This window comes from Brachyistius frenatus, unplaced genomic scaffold, assembly GCF_029030835.1.
Source record: "Brachyistius frenatus isolate BFR_SWC_R1_liver_20210118 unplaced genomic scaffold, ASM2903083v1 Contig_73, whole genome shotgun sequence".
NCBI classification, from domain to species: domain Eukaryota; kingdom Metazoa; phylum Chordata; class Actinopteri; family Embiotocidae; genus Brachyistius; species Brachyistius frenatus.
This window is the reverse complement of record NW_027210672.1, coordinates 2009656-2032705: the sequence shown is the minus strand read 5'-3', so window position 1 is coordinate 2032705 and position 23050 is coordinate 2009656. Positions and strand designations below refer to the sequence as shown.

Sequence of the window (23050 nt, the reverse complement as noted above, 5' to 3'; positions counted from 1 at the left end):
CAGTGTATAGCTTATAGGCAACTATGCAAAAGGGACATGGAACTACATAAAATACAAGTTGCAAAAATGTACTGCAGCATATTCAAACCAGACATTCAACGACCAAATAAGCCTTTTCGAATAAATCATGAAAAGCATGATGTTTGACCAAGTAGCAGAAACCTTTCAAAATAACACAGAAAAGGTCAGTCACTTGCTACATGAACATGACTTTGACTCACTTGTTTTTCAAAGTCAACATTAAAAAAAATCCTCTTTAAACTGCCATATGTTAGTCAGGTTGTTTCATGCACAGCTGCGCAAGCAGTGTGATCGTTTTTTTGCAGTGCCGAAACAAAGCCACAGGATTATTAAAAACAGTAGAAGCTGCACAACAGAGGCTACCAACTTCTTATATCTAAAAGCTCCTTCAAGCGTTTCTTTAAGGTTTGATTTAATAAAGCAGGCCATCAAAGCAATTTCAAGTTATTTCCACTGCTGGTACATGCTCTACTTTACGTTACAATTTTGGCACCAGGTACTTTTCGGGATTTCTATTTCCACCGCAGATAGTACCCCCTCAATGTGGGGTCGTTACTATAGCAGCACCATGTGAAACTAAGCTGACATAATGTGCAAAGCCACACAGACACTCTTTGGATCCTTTCTGCACCCCATTAACTGACCATAACGTAGTTTTGCGCATCGCCAATAACCAAGTACTTTGGTGAATTAAAAAAATGTGGCTGCTAATGTAGCTTTGCCAGTTAACGATGATGTGTTTTTACAGGGTTTCCCATGTCGTGTACGCATGGACGCAGGGTAGGTGACGATTCTCTCTCACCGATCGGTGGTCTGCAGTTTTTTCATGTCATGTTTCAGTATCAGCTCAGCTCGCTTAGAACCTCGGCGGAGGGGATACAAAAAAATAGTACCAAGTATCCACAACAACAAAAAGCCACGGAGCCATTGAGTTCCACAGGATTCTGTGCAAGGTCCGATACTTTTCACAATATACATGCACAGCATACATTTCCATGAGCAGTAGTTTTCTAACTTAGACAAAACTGACATTATCATATTTTGCTGTTAACTCCTAAGACACTCACAATCTAAACATATAGTTACTTTGGATGGCATTACCTTGGCATCCATTACAACTGTGATGAACCATACAGGTTATTTTTTTTATCAAGATATGTCTTGTAATTCACATGTAAGCAAATCTCTTGGGCAGCTTTCTTTATTCGTGCATTATTATAAAAATCGGGAACATTCTGTCTCAGAGCAATGCTGAAAAATTAATCCATGAATTTGTTACTTCCAAGCTGGACTATTGTAATTCCATTATCAGGATGCCACAACAACTGTCTGAGAAGCCTCCAGTTGATTCAAAATATTTGCAGCAAGAGTACTGATGGAATTTAGCAAGAGGGCTCTCTTGCTAGGCTGGGTTTGGGAGGCAGACGCCTCTTGTTTCTCGTTTTCATGTATTTGTAGTCTCGTAAAATGCACATATTTCAACATATTTCTTATTTTTCCTTTTTCCTTTGGATTCTTTGCCCGCAACGGGCAGCAGCAGTGGCATCAGTGTGTGGGTGAGCGTGGGGATGAGAGGCTATTCCTCATGTGCTTTGGACAAAGAGCTCAAAATAATGCAGCTATCGACCAACATCAACAACATGAGGCTCTTAACAGCGTTAAAACGGGCAACATGAACCAATGTTTGTTTAAATGGAGAAACTTGACTATTACTGGAAAAAATATAATCAGTCACTGCAAATCTCTTCTGTCTTTGATCAAAATGACACCAAAGTTGCCAAATTGACAGTAGAAGAGACCAATAATGTTTCTACAAAGAATTGCAGTCGTGACAAAATAGCGTCTGACTGTTCAGTTAGTTTTTTCCATATATAATTACAACACAAACATTTTTGGCAGTAACACACGTGCAGTGTGATTAATGTTTGTTGAAAATTATATATCTAAAGGAAAAATGTACCCCTCTGTACTCAAACACTGTTGGACTCTATGAGAGACTTCATGTCCCCATATTTTGCCAAAAATCAATTTAAAATTCTTTCAAATATCAAGAAAAGTATACAATCATACATATGCAAGATTATCAGCTTTCAGTAATACGTCTTTGTTTTTTTTCTTTGAGTTGTTCTGTCCACATGGAATGGGGACTCCCAGTATTGCTAAAAACTTCCTCTTTATCAACATCTTTATGAACAATTTTTATTTGCAAATCCCACAGACACAATTTAAATGCTGAGCATCCATCAACTAACCTGTTTAAAGTCCCTCTTAATGAACAATTACAGAGATTTCCTTAACTGATCATTTTGCCTTGTGTTGTTAAAATTGTCACTTTTATTGCTCTTGAGTGTCAAAGGATCTTTATCAGCAAAGTAAACTTTAACTAATCAATTCCTACTAAGTCACTCTTTACCAGCTTTTCTGTTCCTTTGCAACCACATCATACGCTCCTCATTAGTAAAAAAGAGTTTCCTTTCTATCCTCAGTTGTTATAAGAAAATATTTCTACTTCCAATACACTTGAAACACAGCTCTGACACCATCACTAGTAACAGTCTCGGAGTATGTGGGGATTCAATTATTCCTTTACAGCCATGCAGACCACACCACACGTTTAGAAAGGCCAAACCTGTTGAAAAGCAGCCTTCTCTTTTTTTTTATTAACTCACCCTGCTGACGCCTTGACGACCTCGATCCCAAACGGCGTGTCTCTTTTCCATTCTGAAGCTCGGGACTGTTCTGGCCTCCAGCTGGCCGGAGGTCTGGGCTCAGGAGCTAAACAATTTACAGTGGCATGAAGTTAGCCATGTAGTCGCAGCATGCGGGCGTGACCACACCGAATTCTTTGTTCATGCTCACTTGTCGGTGATGTAGATTGGTTATCCTCTTCCCTCAGCACGCTCAGCTGCCTCCTGAATTCTACAAAGAAAGAAAAGCACAGACAGACAACAGACAGATCAACCTCAAAGTTGACGCCCATATGCCACCACACCAGCACAGCAAGTACAATGTATATTTTACCCATCAAGCGTTTACAGTAGTTGCTTTAATAAAATAAAACTACCAGCAGGGGGAGACATGTGCTCGTATATTGGATAGATTTGGACACTGACTCTAATCAGATCTTTTTGGTTCTGTACCTGCAACTTGCTCATTGGGACAGACTATGGCAGTTTCAGATATGTGAGGCTGAGGGGGAGGAAGAGAAGAAGGCCGAGAGAACTCATGAGCAGAAGAAGGAGTTAGAGAAGAAGGTGAAGGGGTCTCTACTGTAGGGGGGACCTGCGCTCTCCAAAAGGGGGCATATCCACACCCTCCCGGGGGTTTCTGATCCAAAGACTCTGCCGTGGGTGGAGAGGATGAGGCTGATAGGGAGGTAAAATAAGGAGGGGAGGGAGAAGACAGAGAAGTGAGAGGGAAAGCAAAGCAGTTTAAGAGATTTTTTTTTTTTTTTTTTTTAAACCTCTAGTGCCTGTTTTATAAAATATAGACAAGGTGTTAAACTGAGTGTTGTTTGCTCACAAGATGGATATTAATTTCATACCAAAAAATGTGCAAGAATGAAAGTTGAAAAGGTAAGCAGGGTTTGTCTTTTACCACTTTAAGACAATATTCACAGAAGGACATGCATGTCTGGATGTGGACTTACTGTCAACAAATCCTGTGGAACAACCAGAATTAAGAATGACTCCTTTACAATCTCAAGCTCATTACTGTGTACTATGTAAACCTTTAAACAGTTCACAAATATACAGATTCAGTTTTAAAAGGTCAGTCATTTCTTAAAACGGCTGCTTAATGTAGTGTTTAACAAAAGTTACTCAAACAGGAGAAACAGCAGCAGATTCAACTTTGGTTCTCTAGTGAGTATTTCTCGCAGCAGGAAACTGTATGTTGAGATAAAAATAATCAGCAACGAGTGTCTTCGTGGTAATGATAGACAAACTGCATGCAGGTGATAATGCAACCTGATATGAGTCAGTTAGTGCAACTGTGGCTTACTGTTGTGCTTCAATTCACACAAGGGTTAAGGTTTTGATTGACACCAAACTTTTTTGCAGGGCTCAGTCATTGATGCTCTGACTCAGCACGTGGGATTTGTTGACAATGTGAAAAGTATGTATCACTCGGCTTACCCTTAAAAGGAGTTGTATTTAAGAAATTCTGTTTGAAACTTAAAAAAATTCACTACACCCACGCTTGGTAGACGCTACAGGGACCGACGATCAGCTCCTAATGTACACAGTGCTGTAACAAGATGGGATTCAACTCTTACACGAGTTACACCTTTAAAGACCTGGGTGCCACTAAATGGTTCATGATCAACCAGTCAATCACAAAGACAATGCCGCTAGATCGTACACCATTCAAAAAATTTATCCCTCCTCTCTGTGGCATCTGCCACTTGATTGATATAAAGAGTGACGAGTCTGCTGGTGCGGAGAACTCTGGTACATTAGGTTACCACAGAAACAAACTTATTACCGTAACAGGCTGAAAACTTTCTTGGTCATGTCCTCATCACAGCGTTTGCCCGATCTGTCAAACAATAGACTCAATGTTTCAGGATTTTATTTTTTTAAATCTTTTTTAATCTCTTCATAAATCTATTTTGTGTGTATATGGAGGAGCCTGACTCCAATTACAATGACTTTGTGCTACACAACAACTTTCACAGCAAATTCTTGCAGAGATTTCAAGAGCTGCAATCGGTCAAAAGGCAGTTTCCTTTTTCAGTTTCAGGAACTTCCAAAACATCAAATCTGAGCTGGAGAAGCAAGCAAAGGGATGTGCACAGCATGATAGTGCGAGTTACACAGAGCAGATTGAAAATGCCCAGTCAGACTTTGACAAACACAGGAGACGACACCGAGGTTGATTCTCTGGCCTAAAAGATTGGCGAGTCGAGGTTTTGTCTCTGCAGGTCGAAAATCCGTTAGTCACGGGCCTATGATGGAATAAAAATATTCAAACACAAGGAAATGTGCAACCTCATTCACTGCCTTTTCAACTCGAGTTATTCATGTGAATCAGCCAAGTCCAAAAGCTGTTCCACCATGACTGATGATCATTTTAATGCCTGCTACAGACTAGCTACCAGCAGCTACTGCCTGGGTTATGAAACTCCAGCTGACTCTGTTTAGTGCAATTCATCAGGTTTAAATCTAGAGTCTATCTAGCTGTGAAGAGTCCATGTAGATTTATGTTTATGTATTTTCAGCGATGGGATTTTTTTTGGGGGGGTCGATCATGTTTAGCTGATCAATTTAAAAAGTAGCTCACAACCCAATGCGAGGACACCCCTGATTTAAGCTGTCATGTAGATTTTTATAGGCACATCTCATATGATGAGTCTATGTAAGTTATTTATATTGATTTTTTTCTCTGATCCATGCAAACTGCTTGCAGCATTGATAATCAGTAAGGTGATTTACACACAGCATGTGAGCAATATTAAGTCAGTGAGTCTCACTTTTAACTCGGCTTAGGCTCTCTGAGAGTACATACATTCTGTCTTATGTCATCTATACGCTGAATCAGTCGGGATCAATCAAAGCTACTTATTAGTAAATCAAATGTTGGAGCAGCAGAACGGGTTTAGATAAGGACAGAGAAAATAAATGAAATGGAGACGAGTACAGCAGGCTGATCAACAATGCAGTGTGTTAGTCTTGAGTTGGATTAAAGGCGGGGCAGCATTACATGAAATCTTTATTCTCTGCTTTTTCTGTGGCACTGGAGGCTGTCCAGGATCTTTGGCAGATAAATGCAGAAACTTAGGGGAATGAGCGGGCTGTGCTAGAGGGGCCTGAGATTTAGGAGGCCTCCATTCAGTCTGCCAGGAAGCTGGAAAAAAGAGGAGAAGGGAAGAGAGTGCAAGAAGAAACACCAGTAAAGGTAGAGTAAGTGGGAAATAGCCTGTGACAGGATGAAAAACACCTGCCTGCTCTACTGTATCTCTGCCCCTTTACCTGTGTCAGGGGCAGATGGCAGACTGGTGGGTCTGGTGCGGGCAGAACCTGACTCCTGCGCAGAGATTTGGCGAGTTTTGGGCCGCCTGGGAGCGGGAGGTAGTGCAGGTATCGGAGGGAAGGAACTTAGAGAAGCTTAGGAGGAGAAAGAAAAAAAAAAAAAAAAAGGAAGGAACAGTTTGTGTGGCCAAAGACCAAAAGAAAAGAAAAATAAGAGGATAGGAAAGACAAATGGTGGGAACATTGTAAGGTCATATCCAGAAAGGATTATATCTGTAGGTGAGGTGGGGTGATTTTAATAATACCCATCCTAGTGATTTTAATCCATTCCAGAATGTATTAGAGTAATTTTTCACCCTCTTGTAATTTAAATCCACATCCTTGTATTTTAAAGCACCTGTCTGAGTTTTATCCTTTTCCTGCACTTTATGAGCCATTCAAAGTATGCCAAATGACTTATAGCAGCTCCTGTTTGTAATTCATCAGACAAGAGACAACTACCACTGGATTACTCAATCAATTAAATTAAATCAATCGAAGACTTAAAAACATGAGGATTCTCAGGCAAGAGAATGATTTTGTAGTCAGATTTATAGACATTTACGTGCTTTCTGTTTTGGTTTTAATTAATTTGAAATTTTGCAATGAAACTTTGAAGCACAATATGATGTTTTAAGCTTGTTATACTAAAAGCTATGCAGTGAGACCGGAAGGATTCTGCACCATAAAGCTGACGCAACCAGTCAGTGTGTGAAGCTAAAGTTAACTGTCAACAATATCATCAGTCAGATATCAAAGATGTCACTGCCTTTTTATGGTAAATAATTGTACCACTAACATTAAATGAGAGTTAAATTAATAACTTTTCCTATGAAAAACTAGCTACTTAGCTAGTTCCCATAGGTAAAATACCTAGCCAAGTTTACATTAATAAAAAAAACATCAAGTGGACTTCGACAATTGCATAATTGGAGGTGAAATTAGGTTTACCTTACTTTTAAAATGGGATTTCTTTTCGCAATAATATTTGGTAAAGTAAAAACATATCTTGTTTACTTTTAAGAAAATATATCTCCTATTATAATTTTAGTTCAAATATATCACACTTTAAAAAAAAAAAAAAGATGAACCAGCTCTGTGTAAATTCTCTTTAAATGCAACTTCAATAAAAGACTGACAGTCTGATACCTGGAATTAAACTATTTTTCTACAGGTATATAAAGTATAAGCTAAAAGTTTAAATGAATCACATCTTTAAAAGGAAGCACAACTCTTTGCTACTGAATGTAGTCGTCATATCTGTGGTATTTTGGATCTTTATCTGTCGTGCTATCGGTGGGAAGCCAGTCAAAGTTTTCAACTGAACAAACCTGTTTGTGAGGTACCGTCAAAAATAGCGGGGTGGAGAGAAGGATCAGGGGGTGGACAGGAGAGAGATGAGGTGGAGAGGGCTTTAGGAGGGATGAAGGTAGAGAAAGCCTCAGCCTCCCAGCTACGGGGCCTTCGAGCAGCTGAAATTGGGCACAGTGTGTCCAGGAAGTGGAAAAAAAGAGAAGAGGAAAGGGGGGGAGGGAGGATAAACCAAAAGATGGAGAAAAATGGTGATTCAGACATTAAAAATATACAGAATGGTAATAACAACCCAAACCGGTAAATTCTTGCAGCTTTACAACTGAAATCAACACTGTCTCACCCTATTTTAAAGAACTTGTAAATCACCTAAAATAATCCTCAGGTTGGCTTTCAATCATAGACTGTATATAGAAATGGACGTAGTCTCCATGTCTCAAACATGAAGCCAGTGCAGAAGTGCAATACCAGATCAGACTTTCCGGCCTTGTTGGAGTCTGTTGAAAGGGCACCACCGAGGGACTCTACAGTCCTCCTGTGGGACTTTAACGCTCATGTGGGTAAAAGATGGACAAACCTGTGAGGGAACGGAATGCCTGATCTGAACCCAAGGTTGTTGTCGGACCTCCTGGCTTGGCCACAACAAACACCATGTTCAAGCGTAAGGTGGTTCATAAGTGTACTTGGTAAGAGAATATACCTTAGGCCTGAGATCAATAATTTACTTTATACCTGACCTCGGATAAGTGTTAGAAAGACAGCGTAGCATAATTGATTCTTGCACCAGTGCAAATATTTTTCTTTGGCCCCTCCCCTCACTCTAAACTTATTTCCCAGCATGCCTTAGTTCTTCCTTCATAACTTTTTTAAATTTAGCAACATATTTAAAAAGGTGATAGGTAGAAATGATATCTATTTTTGATAAAACATGCAATTTTGAAAAATGTAATGAAGACAAACAATGATACATAAAATGGGCTATGGCTCAAAATCATAAGTGTACAAGGTGGGAATATGATATATATATACTTATCGCGCTACGTACTTTCACTATTAAAATGCAAAAGGACAGCTTCTGTCTGCCCATATGGAAAATTAGGTAAAAGTTACAGCAGGTGGCAGGCAAACTTAATAAAAAATAGTATAGCTGCTGATAGGGCTGCTTGCTAACTATATAATAATTTATAATAAACTATGTAATAATGAATCACCAAAACTATCTGACCCTGAAAAGAACCACACAGAATGAGGGATATTTGTATGAGAATACCTGATCCGGCACTCGGCTGGAAGATTTTGGGAAGTGCAGGAGGGTGAGCGGGTGTAAAGGCTGGTAATGAGTAGGCGTAGGGGGAGGGCCGAGCCTGCTGGGTAGCGCTGAGTGGTCGCGTGGGGGTTCGCAATAAGGATGGTGGAAATGAGGGGTCTGGGGGATCAGGCAGAGGGGGACTAGATGGGGCCGAGATGGTTGAGGAAATGCCACATGATCTTTTCCCGTCCATCTCTATGGTTACTGAGTGAAAGATCAAATATGACACGCACGGGGTGACAAGGTGAAGACAAACAAGATGGGGAGAGAGAGAGATTAAATAACGGGCAGAAGAAAACAGGAAATAAGTAGAGTTGATGATTAAAGTGTAACATAATCAAGACACATTGACGAGAGAGGAATTGCAGAAATGAGGTTTTGATGTTTACTCCGGTAAACATGAGGTAAACAGTGAGTGAGTAGAGTGGAAGAAGAGAAGTGAAACAGGAAACAGGAATGAGATGAGCAGACTGTTGGAGCAGACGGTAATATCAGGAAACTGAAAGTTACCTGCGGGGGCTGATTCAATTGCTGGCCTCCAAGCCACATCATGTACTCTTGCAGTAGAGGGAGCAGAGGCTGTTACACGGAGGTCAAACAACAGCAGACAGAATGAAAGAAAAGGGAAGATAGTTTTAAATAGGAAGCGAAAGAGGAAGCTGCAGCTGTTTGAAAAAATAGTTCCAAGAGAAATAAGCGAGAGGGAGCGTCCTTGCCTTTGTCGTGACAGCTGATACAGAGTGAAAGCCGACTAGGGGGACAAAACACTTGGCAGGGAGGCTAAATCTACCTGGAGCACTTTATCAGACCAGGTTTGTTCGGAAGCATGTGCAGACTAACACTTGGTGCAGTATTGAAATCGGCGTGGAAATCTTCAACAGCAAAACTCATAACAAAAGAATACGATGCAATATTTAGAGCTTCAGATTTCAAAAACGAAAAATCTCAAGACAAGAAAGGGCCTCATTGCAACAGATATTAATAGACTCTGTGTCTCGATATAACAGTGACATACCTACCTCAAACATAACCTCACATTAACATTAAAATATGAACTCTGACAATATGGAGGTGTATAAAAACAGACAACTTATATTTTTAGTTCAAGCAGCCGGCTAAGCAAAAGTTTGAGGTTGTAACCAGCCTGAAAAAGCATGCGTCCTTATATTTTAAACGGGGTATGGTGACCTTAAGAGTGTATATTAAGATGGACGACACATCACCAATTCCTTTATATGAATAACTACCGGCCCGGTGGCCTGGGAACGGTAAATAAGTGAATGCAGGGTAAGAAACAGCCAATCAGAGACTGCAACATGAGCGTTTTCCCCACAGATCAAACCACCCAAGGTCGCCTTCACAACAAGAATTTACCACCCGAATATAAACAGTGGCAATCATATTTTGAGATCACAGTGGTTTCAACCATCTCTAAAGTGTTTTTTGTCTCGGTCCGTCATTGCTTGTTAATCTGGTTTTATCAGAGCACGGTGGCTCTTAGACGTGTCCCCAGTCTTACCAGTAATGTGAGTTGCTTGTCCAGTTCCAAAGCTGGCCTTCCTCTCCTCGCCATCTTCATCGTCGCTGTCATTAAAGTCGTCCAGATTGCCGATGTCGCTCTGTTTCATGCTCATGAGACTGGCCAAACTCTGCATGTCCTCGTCCCTGTGAAGAGTAAAGAATTCAATTCAATTCAATTCAATTTTATTTATATAGCGCCAAATCACAACACAGGTTATTTCATGGCATGATAGCCAAACGTTACATATGTATTTGTAAGATAACTCGCTTCTTCACCAGTCATTTCATTTGGCAAAGAAAGTGAAATTATCCAGGGCTGGGTATCGCCACTGATTTCCGAAATCAATTCAATTCCAACTCACAAGATCCAGATTCGATTCAATTCGATTCAATATGGATTTGGTTAGAGATATTTCAGTTACAATACCAATTTTGCTTGGATATGAAACAGAATCTCAGAGAACTGATTCTGTAAATTTTACAAGACATTCTCTAACATAGTGCATTATTAAAAAAAAAAAAAAAAAAAAATTCACATTAACCCTCGTGCTGTCCTTGGGTCAAAATGACCCGCAGCTGTGTTCAACCAAGTTCCGCTCGATACCAACTCCGGTTGGCTATTGTTGGCTGGGGACAGGATATGAAAGCTCCTGTTGGCTCAGTGAGATATCAAACCTGCAGCGTAACGCCCAAGATGCTATTTGACTTTACTGCTAACTATGTAGAAAATTATGAACGCCTGCTGGGAAATTTCAAATGAGCACAGTTAATTCTGAGTGTTATGGATGTGATCATGTGTTTTGCGCTGAGTACGTTACTGGATTGGATTTACTGGACCTTTGCTGACCAAACCATTTGTTGTCGGACTTTGACGGATTGTTGCTGGTCTGAGACTTTACAGGCGAGTTACGTCAACACTGTAATTGTCTGTTTTGTATGATGGTGGTCAAAGCTGTTTACTGAACCTGCTGGAAAGATTGTGTCTTGACACGGTTAACGCCAATCAAATCGCAAGAATCTAAACTTTCCACAAACCTCTCGCATGAGTATACACGTGAACTTTAGTACTGTAGAAGTCGATGCCATTAAAACTCAGACACGAGGGTGGGCCGTCCAAACGTTATGTGGCTAAAAGAGCCATCTCGGGATTCATGAATCGATATCAGATTATTCAAATGAAGATCGATTTTAATCAGAAAATCAATTTTTTTTTTAAACCCAGCCCCGTTATTGTGTCACAGACTGTTAAACGGGACTTTTGATCGCATTTATAATATTAATTATTATCATTATTGCAGCCAAACCTAAGAGGAGAAGCTCATTGTATTCCCCAGCTAAAAAATAAATGCAATTGCACACACTGCAGAAATTCCTAGAAAGTTACCGAGAGATGGCCATGCCTCTGCAACTTTACACCTCCTCACCATGCATCCAGCAGTAGGATCATTTTGATAATTGGGCCTTGAACGACATGTTTGTATCAATGTTTGTATTGAAAGGGATCAAATTAAAACAAAAATGGGAATTCTATCTATACATTAAGTTATTTTTCCTGCCATATTGAGCTTCTCAATGGTTCAGTTCAAATCAGTTCAAATTTAGATATGAATCAATGAGTCTAATAAACTATCTAAAATATATGTCTTATGTCTGGTTTTAGCCGCACACATAGAAAAGCTAAATGTTTTGTTTGTTTAAAATGGTACGACAAGACATTCTTTAAGGTCGGCAGGTGTGGAAAAACTATAACGGTCCAAACCTTTTATTCCGCTGCTGATTTAAGGTCTATGAAATAACTTTTTTAAGAAATATTGAAATTACGTTGAGTTATTCCTGAGTCTACTCACGTGGCTTTGCCCTCCTTCAGAAAGATACAGGACAGGTTGAGTTTCAGTGTGGCTTCCACCACTTTCACAGACAGCGGGTTGAGCTTCAGTGTTACATCATACTGGGCCGGCGTGGCACTGGCATACTTCTTCATATTGACGTCGACTGAGGCCAACACTTTCCGACGACCTTTTGTCTCCTGAAAATGAAATCCAAAGGACAAGGAGTTCAAGTTTGAACACAAATTCCTTCTTCCTGACAAACAGCAAGAACACCGTGACCGCCCGCAGATTAAGTGGACATCAATTATCTTATCAAAAATGGCACATGTCAAGGTCTGTGATGTACAAGGCATAAAATGAACAGTGTGTTTTCATAGTGAACATGTTAGATGTGGGAGGAATGTAATTTTGACAAATGGTTATGGCCAATCCACTGGGTCGGACCATCGCCGAAAAGGGTGGCGTATCGTTCCATTCAGCAGTTGTGGGTACCTACACAAAACGGTCTATGCGGGGACAAATGACTCCTGGCAACAGGGTGTTGGGGGATGTGCTAGAACTAGCTATGACTTACAACTTCCAGGATTATTAGGACAGATCATACGTACATTTTCAATGACAAAGGTCCAGTCCTTGTCTTCAAATTCCTCTGCAGTGGGTTCCTGTTGATGACGGCAGAATTATATTAGATTTTAGCTTTGCCATGACCAATCTAGATTGGTTTCCAAACTGTAATCCAGATGATTTATCAGCTGCAGCAACACAGAAACTAAACTTCATACCTTGAAGAGTGTGACGGTGATGTCTAAACTCTCTGGAAGCTGCCAAATCACCAGGCCTCTGTAGGGGTTTTTAATGCCTGGCTGCCAGCTGTGGAGCTGATAGAAAAGAGAACAGAAAGAAGGTGTTCAACGTCAACGTTGTCGTTGTTCAACATTTCCTTGCAGAGCAAACTCTGAATACTGCATTTTTATCTCTCGACAATTTCTACTCTTGGACTGGGTTGCATTAGCGATACAGTTATTGATCACAAATGAGGAATCGCAATCAAATTTTCCACCAGGCCACCGGGCCAAGTAGGAGGAGCGTAACACCGGGTTCTCTGCGGGTTATGGTTTTAGTTACTGAAGTCCAATAACGCACCCATGTGTCAAACTTCATGTTGATATAAGTATCTTTGTGATAAGTTAGCTCAGAAATTACGTTTAAATAGCGCTGGAATCTTTAGTGCTTTCTGTTCAATCTAATCATGAGATTGTATGTGACTTACTGCCAGAGCTAGGTGGGTTAGAAGAGAATTTGATTCTCCATCTGACATTTCATCTCCCTCTCGCAGCACGTAATTGGTAGATTCCGGTGGGTTTTTTTATAAAGTTAATTTAATGCTGGTCTTTGAAATACTGCAAAAATATGCTCATTTTCAAAATCTTTTTTTGTGAACGTTGTTGTGGTATAATGTTGACGTTTTTAAAATGCTTGCACCACATTTTAATAGCCTAATTGTCACATCTACTACTACCAGTAGTAGCTAATAAAAACCATACAATTTACTGCTTTTCATAAAGAGATCAAGTTAATATTGAGCAGAATTGAATTCAGCCCATTGGTCCGGCCCTCCACAACAGTCCCAGTTTCTCATGAGGCCCCTTGGGAAAATTAATTGCCCACCCCTGGTCTACATTGTAGCTGTTTCCCAATTCAGAGGTCGCATCCTTTGATGCTTTGGGGGACACCACCTATGAGTGCATGGCCTTCCCAGACCAGGTAGGTTGTGAAGGACGAACCCAAAATGAGACAGTCAGGCTGTCAAGTGTGGGTTCACACAGTGTGATCTCCAGTGTGTTAGAATGTGTTGTTCAACTCGATGAGGTACCTACTGACCGTGACTATTTTTAATAGGCAAGTAAAAAAAAAAGTTGCAAAGAAATGTATTCAAAATGTTTTGTTGAACAGTTTTACCTGTTGAAAAAAATTTGTCAAAATAGGATTGTGAAGTAATGTTTCACCCTGTCAATCTAGCAGTTGTTTTGTAGTATTTTTTTTGTATGATTTTTGTTGTTGTAAACAGTTGTAAAGATTGGTAGAAATGAATAAAACTCTGTATTTAACACATTTTATTTGAATCCATTCATTGTGCTTCACTTTTTGACCGATCTCTCAAGTAGAGAAAAACCTGTCCATCCTTTTTCTTTCCTTCTCCTGCCACTACCCAGCTTTCCTCCTCCTCTTCCTATTCCTCTTCCTCCTCCTACTCCTCCTCCTCTTACTCCTCCTCCTCGTCCTCCTACCGACCGCCTCTGAGGTCCTGTTTTTTTCACCGACTGCGGCTTGAAAAAAGCTAATTTCTGCAGTTGGACCCTGGCAGGCAATTATGTAAATTTAGTAAAAAATACTTTTAAATGAATCTCACTCAAGAGAAAAGCCTTGTTGATTGCAGGGACAATTTTGTCATCCTCCCCGACTATGATCCAAAACTCTAAGAATCTCACCACGACTGAGTTCAATGTGGCCTTTGGATTTTTGGAGATGTTATTTGTGATGTTTATCCAGAGCACAGCGCTGAGCTTGATCGATACCTTTCCATAATTTCTAATCTGTCCTATGCCGCTACTCTTTTTTTATGACCACCATAAATCTTTCTCTGCGAAAGCAGCTGCTTTCCTGCAGGGGTTTAATCAAAAGCTGGACAGTAGACAGTAGATTTGGCACTAGTATTGCACGCACTTCACCGACCATCACACCATCTGTGGAGCATTCCCTCAAGTCTCCAGTCTCAGTCCAAAAACCCTCACCGAGCCCAAAGTCTTCTGCTCCCAAACCCCACGTCTCTCCTAAAATTAAACCCACGCAGGTGTCCATTCTAGATTCTCCTCTTGTGCTACAATTGCAATGAGAATGTTTGCAGATTTTTCTAATTGTAAGTATTCTGCATGCTTGCAGTTTTTGCAGTCAGTGGTTCCTGGCAAAGAGAAAATACAGGAACCATCCACTCCTATTAACATCCCAGAGCCCTCTTGGGCTCTAAAGGAGCATCCAGATTGCTGATTTTGTTCTTTTATTTGTTATCTAATGTTTTTTTTGCTCGTTTATCCTGCCTCTTTTCCAGAACCCTAATCGGCAATAATCTCCCGTGTTGCTATCAAGATCCTGATGTTGTAGATAAACTCCTTACCGGAGAGGTCGAGAAGAGATACATGATTGGCCCCTTTTTTTTAAGTCCCCTTTCCCCAAATATCGCATTAACCCCCCCACAGGCATCGCGACCCGGAAGCATTCTGGGGAAAAATGCATGATTATTGATTTATTAGCTCCTCACAATCAAAGTATTAAATCTAATTCCTCTGTCTCAATTTTGTAATATTCTACCATAGATCGCACTATTAAACTAGTTAAAATAACAGGTAGAGGTGCTAAAAAAAAACGTTGCCTTTCGCATCCCACTTAGTAACACCTGTTTGAAGTGCAGCGGAAAAAGAAATTATATTCTGGACATCCTCTCTGGTCCCCGTATCTCTAACACTGTCTGAAGCCCCCTGATGCAGATTGCTAACAGATTGCAATTAAATTGCATTTAATATGTTTTTACTTGTTATAGGCCCATTGAATGTGACGCATTTGGCGAAATCAGGTCTCGTTTGGTCCTTTTTTTTGTCGCTCCGAGTCCCTGTACTATAAAACCACAGATCCTAATGGCGGACAATTTGACCGGTTTGGTTTTAACACGACACATAAAAATCAATTGATATCTTTTTTCAGCGAATATCTTACTTACAACAGCGGATATCTTAGTTACAACAAGACTGAGCCAGCTAAGCAGTTTAGTGTTTATGTGCTGTATTTATTCAGTTTGAGAAACGATCTCTAGAAAGTAATAAAACGGATTAGAAATCCTCTCTGTTGCTAGGGTCGTTGCTAAGGGTCGGACTACTTCCTTGAGTAGTAAACATCGCGTACATTACATAAGAGTCTGCTGACGTGACTGATTGTTTTCCAGTCATACCCCATGTGTTGCCATGGAAACGGAAATCACACTAACAAAAGTTTCATATTTTGAGAGCGACCTGGCCCGCAATATGAATGCATTTTGATTACATATTATATTTAGTTGGTAACTTGTCCATGAGTCACGCTTACAGGCCTCGGAGGAGGCGCCTCGGGTCCTGACCGCATCCCCGTCACGCCAATAATGACGTTAAAGCACAGCCTCTGGTGTAATATGGCTTAAACGATTCTCAGACGCTTGTTGCATCTATCCTCCGGTGAGCCAAACGGTCAGAAAGCAAATCCTTGCTCGGGGCTCAGCTTTCCCCCCCAATCTCTCGTCTTCACACAGAATGTTTCTTTGCATCCGGTCGAGGATGCCTTGCCAGACGTTCCTCATTTTCAATTCAGCAGGCCGCTGATCTCCCCACATTCGGAAGAGAGGGTCGTGCTTTGCTCACGCGAACTCAAAGAAAATGCGAGATGCTTGTCGCCTCACAACGTCTCACACCTCACAAAGTATATTTCCTTCGTATCAAGTCAGTTAAAAAAAAAAAACTGATCTTGTTCCGCTGCTCCAAACTGCAGGCGGCTGATTGCTATGCATTCATAAGAGAAAGTAGTTCTCATGCTTGCGTGAATTCAAAGACGTGAGACATGCTTGTCACCACACATAGACTTATTTCACATGTAGTATATTTCTGTCGGAGGTTTTACCTGTTAAATAAAAGAGTTGTTCCTTTCTATAAAGTTCTGAGGTTTCTGTTCTAACGACCTTAATGTGTTATGTTATGATTTGTCGCTATATAAATAAAATGTTATTGAATTTAATTGAATTAGTTGAGTTGAGTTGAATTGAATTGAATTGAATTGAGTTGAGTTGAATTGAGTTGAATTGATTTGAGTTGAGTTGAGTTGAGTTGAGTTGAGTTGAGTTGAGTTGAGTTGAGTTGAGTTGAGTTTAATTGAATTGATTTGAGTTAAGTTGAGTTAATTTGAATTGAATTGAATTGAATTTATTTGAATTGAATTGAATTGAATGGAATTGAATTGAGTTAAGTTTAATTGAATTGATTTGAGTTAAGTTGAGTTAATTTGAATTGAATTGAATTGAATTTATTTGAATTGAATTGAATTGAATTGAATTGAATTGAATTGAATTGAATTGAATTGAGTTAAGTTTAATTGAATTGATTTGAGTTAAGTTGAATTGAGTTGAGTTGAGTTGAGTTGAGTTGAGTTGAGTTGAGTTGAGTTGAGTCGAATTGAATTGAATTGATTTGAGTTAAGTTGAATTGAATTGATTTGAGTTAAGTTGAATTGAATTGAATTAAATTACATTAAATTGAAATGAATTGAATTAATTTGAATTTCATTTAATTTAATTGAAAGTGTATGTAGCGTTTAATCGTTGACGCAGGCAAACAGGTTCAGTAGCTACGAAGATGTCACATATAGTACTTGCATATATTTCGTAACAACGAAGCCCCATATGTAAAAACTACATTTCACAATGCAACCCGTTTAGTTCAGCATAAATCTCCACTTACCGAAGAGTGACTGTACAAGTAAACTAAGTAGACTTTGACCTTACAAATGGGCTATGGGAGCCCTGTAGGGAGAACCGGCTAGTTCAGTTGAATTTGTTTCTCCTTGTATTACCTTTGTGCTGTGACGTCTGTTTCTCCGGATCCACACCACTCTCAGTTTGTCTGGTTGCCTGAATAACAACAGAGCACATAGTACAAAAGCATTTTAGTGTTTCTATTAAACCAACAAGCATGAATGTAACATACAGGCAAAGTGTGTTCACACTCCACACACCCAGGTAAACATGCTCACAAGTTTCTGAGTGGAGTTTTCTGTTTCATTTTCTGTTTGACTGTTGAATTTGAGTGTGTAAATACAGTATATAATTATCTTCTGTACATTTAAAATTACACAAGTTCTTCTTTAGCCAGGCGTGATGCTGCCATCAAATTCAAAATCAGCAATTTTTTTTTCATAAAACAATCAAATGTTCACCATTTCAACATTTGACATGTTGTCTTTGGTCTATTTGCAATTAAATGTGGGTTTATATGATTTGCAAATCATTGTATTCTCTTTTTATTTACATTTTACACAGTGTCCCAACTGTTTTGGGGAAACGGGGTTGTGACAGAAATACAGTGAATAAACGGCAGAATTTTATGGCAAAAATAAAGTGAATACTCGTGCAGATTATCAACCACCCAGCTGTTTCAATCCAAAACGTGAAAACACTACTGTCAGTATTGTCCTGGTCATAACGTTGCACGAATCTCAAAAGCAATGAGCGATTTAGTGAGACGAGTCATGAGAGACGAGCGAGACTGAAACAGAAATAGACAACTCCTGCTGCGCTGAACTTCACAGAGGCTTTACAGTAACCCTACACCTGCTGCACTATAATAGACATGTATCAGCAGCACTGACCTACAAACGCACAACAGGGTTTTTAAATACAGTGTTTAGTCAGCCGGTGGTTGGCAGAGTTCAGCTTCTCAAGGCAGAATAACTGACACATCAGACAGACTTGCCTGTAAACAACTCACGTAATTGTATTTTGGTCGGTTTTCCCAGACTTTCTGATATTCCTCTGTACTCTCGGTGGAAGTGGTTTTATTTGCTGTTCAGCTCAGGGAGACGGTTTGTCTCGCTGATCCACATTTTACACATTCCTGTCATAGTGTTTTGTCTGCGATGTTTCCCGATAGGTCACCCATGAACACAGACACACACATATATGTAGTATTGAATTTGTAAAAAAAAACACCAAAAAAAACGGAATCTCGTATGGGTCGCCTTGTAATACTATTTCGTACATTAGGAGGCGATAGTGAGTCGTTAGCAGCCTGCTCCCAGTTTGGTGTTTGGTGCTACACCCCAAAACTGGGACCTATGAGATTCTGTGAGATCCAGCGTTGTTAGGTGCCGGTTAGGTTTAAACATGAGGAGTAAGGGTAAACAAATTTCAGGGCAAACCACACAATCTGATTGGTCATTCATTTTTTTTTTGGTGCAACACCGGCTCTGTGAGTGTCGGCAGTTTCGTAGAATTCACATATTCTTGCCTTGCCGAAGTAGTTTTTATTTTTCTAAAACTGATCATTGTAAAGTTAGATTGTGTGCACCCAGAATTGGGTTATTCCTAAAGTTTATGTTATAGCTTGCTTATCTCCGTTTTTACTAAGACCATAGTAGCGAGACAACCGCCAGAGCAAAACCAATATATCGACACCAATTGCAATGGTTTTCGGTAGAGTTTACGTTGCCATTAGCCACACTAAAGAACTAAGAAAGTGTCCGAACGAGGTCAATACGCCTGGTTTGCTTACTACATAAAACTGCTTTTAATTGAGCGAGCAACATAGACTTTCTTACTCATCTAACTTAGCAAACAAACGAACAATTTCAGTAGACCAGGAAACGGTGTTTGAAAGTGTGAACTTTATGGATTGTTTTTTTGGCGGCACCATCAAAGTAGCAGCCCGCCAGGGATGTCCCACAATGCCAGGATATACTTACTTGACTTTATACAATGAGCTTATTCAAAACAGTTTATTCACCAGTCTAGAAGACACATGGTAATATTAGCATTAAACTCGCTATCGTCTGTCTCCAGCAGTGGAAATAAACACCAATGCTAACGCTTGTTTTCTGCTTCTATCCCTCATAACGAGAAGTGAGAATACGCCACTTCCTACACCTGTCGTGTGAACTGACGGCAGACTGTACAGTGGCTTAATATAGCATGTTGTAGAAGAAAAGCCGTGACATCAACCAACCACATAAACTGAGGTTCTGAAGCCTCAAGTACGGCATTTCAACCGTTGCCATCTTGGTTTTTTTGGAGCCAGAAGTGACCGTATGGACGAGCTGGAGAGGAGCGAACGGTGAATCTGACCGAATCTGACTTAGAGGACATTATGCCATCACATGGCATTACAATCAAGCAAGATATGAGGCCTGATATCTAATTAACCGCTTTGAGGCTATTTTCTGGAATTTCCGGCCAGAAAAAAAAAAAAAAAATCCATCCCCGATTTCAACGAGTAATAACTCTACAACTGTAATACCAAAATGAAAAACCTTATGCTCTACGCATGAGAGATGGGAGATGTTGAAATACAGTACGTATATTTGTTCCCATCACCAGGCCAGAGTTTAATGGGAAAAACTCCCGGCAAAAGCTTGAAATAAAAAAAAAAATCTACGTTTGAGTGTAAATAACAGCCTGATATCAATAAGTTGGTCAATATTGATGCTATTCAATGTGCTTTTAATATATTTGTTTTTCTTTCTGCATAATGGACAAAGAAATAAACAGCATCTTTAAAAAAGAAATGTCATCTCAATGAGTTATTACATTATTTTCAGAAGGACTGCGAGAACACCGACTAGAGGGAGGGAATATAGTAAATGACGTCATAATGACCTTATCGCATTTGTGTTTAATGAGAGAAGTTGCATGGTAGTCAATTGGAGCCAGAGGTTTTTGGAGCCAGCCCCTTGTGGCCCTCAGGGGTAGTGCACTTCAAGGCACTTCTGCACTGGCTTCACTTTTTAGATCCTGCAACTTTAACATAGAGTCGACGGTAGAAAGCGTTTCTATGAAAAAGAATGGGGCAGGACTAGCTGGTTAGCATGCTAACCTCAATAGACGTTTGTGCAACACAACACATAGACATTTTTGATATAGTTATAGTCTGTTGACAATTTTATCTTAAATTTTTTTTTTTAATGTTTTTAACAAAAAAAATCATATATGTTGCCTTTTATGCTTCCCTAAATTCACAAAATAAAGTCTCTCTTATAGCCTGAATAGATGTGAATAAAGAACAATGGAAAAATAAAGTACACAACAGCTCCGCTCAACAATACTGACGCTTCGCGCAGCGGCAAAAGACGCCATTTCAGCACTGTTAAATAGAGAACAATGGAAAAAAATTAATTATATTAAAAAAAAAATGAAGTGCAAATAATAAGAAATCTAAAGAAATTGTCGGCTATTCCGGTTAATAAAAAAATTGAAGATAGCCGGTTGGAAAATTTGAACATAAGCCTCTAGCCTCGCACTATTTTCTAGTCTATGAATCACTTCGATTCCCAAAATGTTCATTAATATGAATTAATTGTGTGATCGATCGCTTAATGGGTAAGTTGAATGATCATTTCAGCCCAAGTTAAAAAAAAAAAATTTTTTAAAAAAAACTGTGACTGACTTAATTGTTCGAAGCCAAATATTGAGTGACTGGTTTGGTGGAGCCTCATTTCATTGCAGCTTCTATTACCAAGAAAAAGGGCGTCCCTCCCCGTCAAAGGACCGAAACACCCCCAGAGAGTTACTGCGTGTCAGTTAGCTCATAGGTTTATTTTTTTTTTTTTTTTATTAAAGTCCATTACGGTAAGTAAATAAGTACAAATCGGGGATGAGGTCATACTTTTCCCTGGGAAAACTCCCGAACAATCCGGGCAAGGTGACTCCACCACACGCGTTTCTTGTAAGAGTTAGGGAGGGGCCGGGGTGGAGGAGGAGGGAGGAGGGAGGAGGGTGATCGAATTAAATTCATTCTGGCTGCAGCGCACGGTGGTGCTGATGGTGCTCGATGGGTGGACGTGACCGCATCCTCTCTCTCCACCTGTAGACCCGACAGCAGCAATTATTCGGTCCTTTTCAGATATGACGATCACACGTTCCTACAGACAGGTTCGTCTCTAAGCCCGACTGTGTCACCACCACCACCACCACCAGGAACAACATTGACTCAATATTAATAACAACAACAAAAACAAAAACAAACAAACAAACAAAAAAAACGCGGAAGTAATGTGACGCGCTCTCTCTCTGCAGGACAACGCGCTGCATAGCCGGGAGAGTCGAGATGTTTTGATCCACAGTCTTCACGGCGTGAAGCGTGACATTTAAGAAAGAAGCGTTTTTTTCCCTCTTCTCTTCTCTTCTCTTCTCGCCGGAGATACTTGCGTCATCGTGACCGCCTCCCTTTAAGACTCGTGCCACGACAAGTACTTCACAGAACTTTGGATGAATAACCACCATGAATATCCAAACAGCTCTTTTTTTTTTTTTTTTTTTTTTACCAATTGCAGGGCGTTAACTTCCGCCTCCACGTGTAGCCTATATAGTGATTAATAATAATAATAAAAAAATCCATCTATGAGAGGTTACATAAGAGGTGACGTTTTAAGTGACAAATTAACGGTTGGCGTATAAGTTGAACGGGATACAAATGAGCCCTCGTGGGCCATTTTATTTTTATTTATTTTTGCTCTCTCGCGCACGTTACAGTTGCCCCAAAAAAAATGAGTATGGCTATATTTTGAGTTGAGCGGCATCACTTTTGTCGTGCCGTAAACTGCCCCGTCCTTGTCAGTCCCTTTTAGAAGTGGAAGCAGTGAAGAAATAAATACTGACATATCCATAATGTTGGGAAAAAAATAAAATAAATAAGAGTTATAACAGGTACTTACCATTTATTTGTACACTCTATTATCAGTTCTTGAAACGAAGCGGCGAACTGGAACTTGGACGCTTTCTTTCCGACTCGCTGGAGTCGCTTCCAAACCGAAGTCATGGTCGAGACGGTTATATCAAACACGCGATAATACCGACATTAAAACGGAGGACTTGTGCGTGTGTGTGTGTGTCCTTCTGTTCCTCGGCTGGGACGTCGCCGGGTGGAAAGTGGATGGAGAAACTCTCTCCCCCCCCCAACCCACCCACCACCTCTTGGTTCGCTGACAGTCCTTCACCGGGCAGCTCTCCGCAGACGGGCTGCAAAAAAAACAAAAAAAAAAACACAACACACAGAGCTGGCGTCAAGCTGCCGGCGACCAACCGGAACGCGGATGACCGGGATTTTCAAAATAAAGCCCTCGTTGAACGCAAGTTGGGTCAAAGGAGCAGGAACACAACGTCGGGGTTCCCACAGGGGCGTTGAACAGTAAGTTGTGCGGTTTCTTGCGGACCATCTTGACTGAGCAGGGAGAGCACGTAGCTGGCACAAAGCAGCCTAAGTAAACAA

General features: G+C 40.2%; 1 protein-coding gene across 8 annotated transcripts in view; it reads right to left on the bottom strand.

The window, feature by feature from the left end:
• ehbp1l1a (EH domain binding protein 1-like 1a) overlaps positions 1 to 22720 on the bottom strand; it is a 45294-nt gene extending 22574 nt beyond the window's left edge. For 5 of the 8 annotated variants that reach the window (XM_069708072.1, XM_069708074.1, XM_069708078.1 and 2 more), the window contains exons 1-14: positions 22497 to 22720; positions 17646 to 17703; positions 12785 to 12880; positions 12611 to 12664; positions 12021 to 12199; positions 10172 to 10317; positions 9163 to 9231; positions 8614 to 8856; positions 7364 to 7504; positions 5994 to 6128; positions 5725 to 5868; positions 3162 to 3386; positions 2881 to 2940; positions 2691 to 2796 (exon numbers count right to left, since the gene is read on the bottom strand). In XM_069708072.1, coding sequence (XP_069564173.1) covers positions 2691 to 2796; positions 2881 to 2940; positions 3162 to 3386; positions 5725 to 5868; positions 5994 to 6128; positions 7364 to 7504; positions 8614 to 8856; positions 9163 to 9231; positions 10172 to 10317; positions 12021 to 12199; positions 12611 to 12664; positions 12785 to 12880; positions 17646 to 17703; positions 22497 to 22600 — 1760 coding nt within the window. In that variant the 5' untranslated portion in view covers positions 22601 to 22720. The remainder of the gene's footprint in view (positions 1 to 2690; positions 2797 to 2880; positions 2941 to 3161; positions 3387 to 5724; positions 5869 to 5993; positions 6129 to 7363; positions 7505 to 8613; positions 8857 to 9162; positions 9232 to 10171; positions 10318 to 12020; positions 12200 to 12610; positions 12665 to 12784; positions 12881 to 17645; positions 17704 to 22496) is intronic. The other 3 variants (XM_069708073.1, XM_069708075.1, XM_069708076.1) reach the window with 3 other exon arrangements.
• Positions 22721 to 23050: the final 330 nt, after the last annotated feature.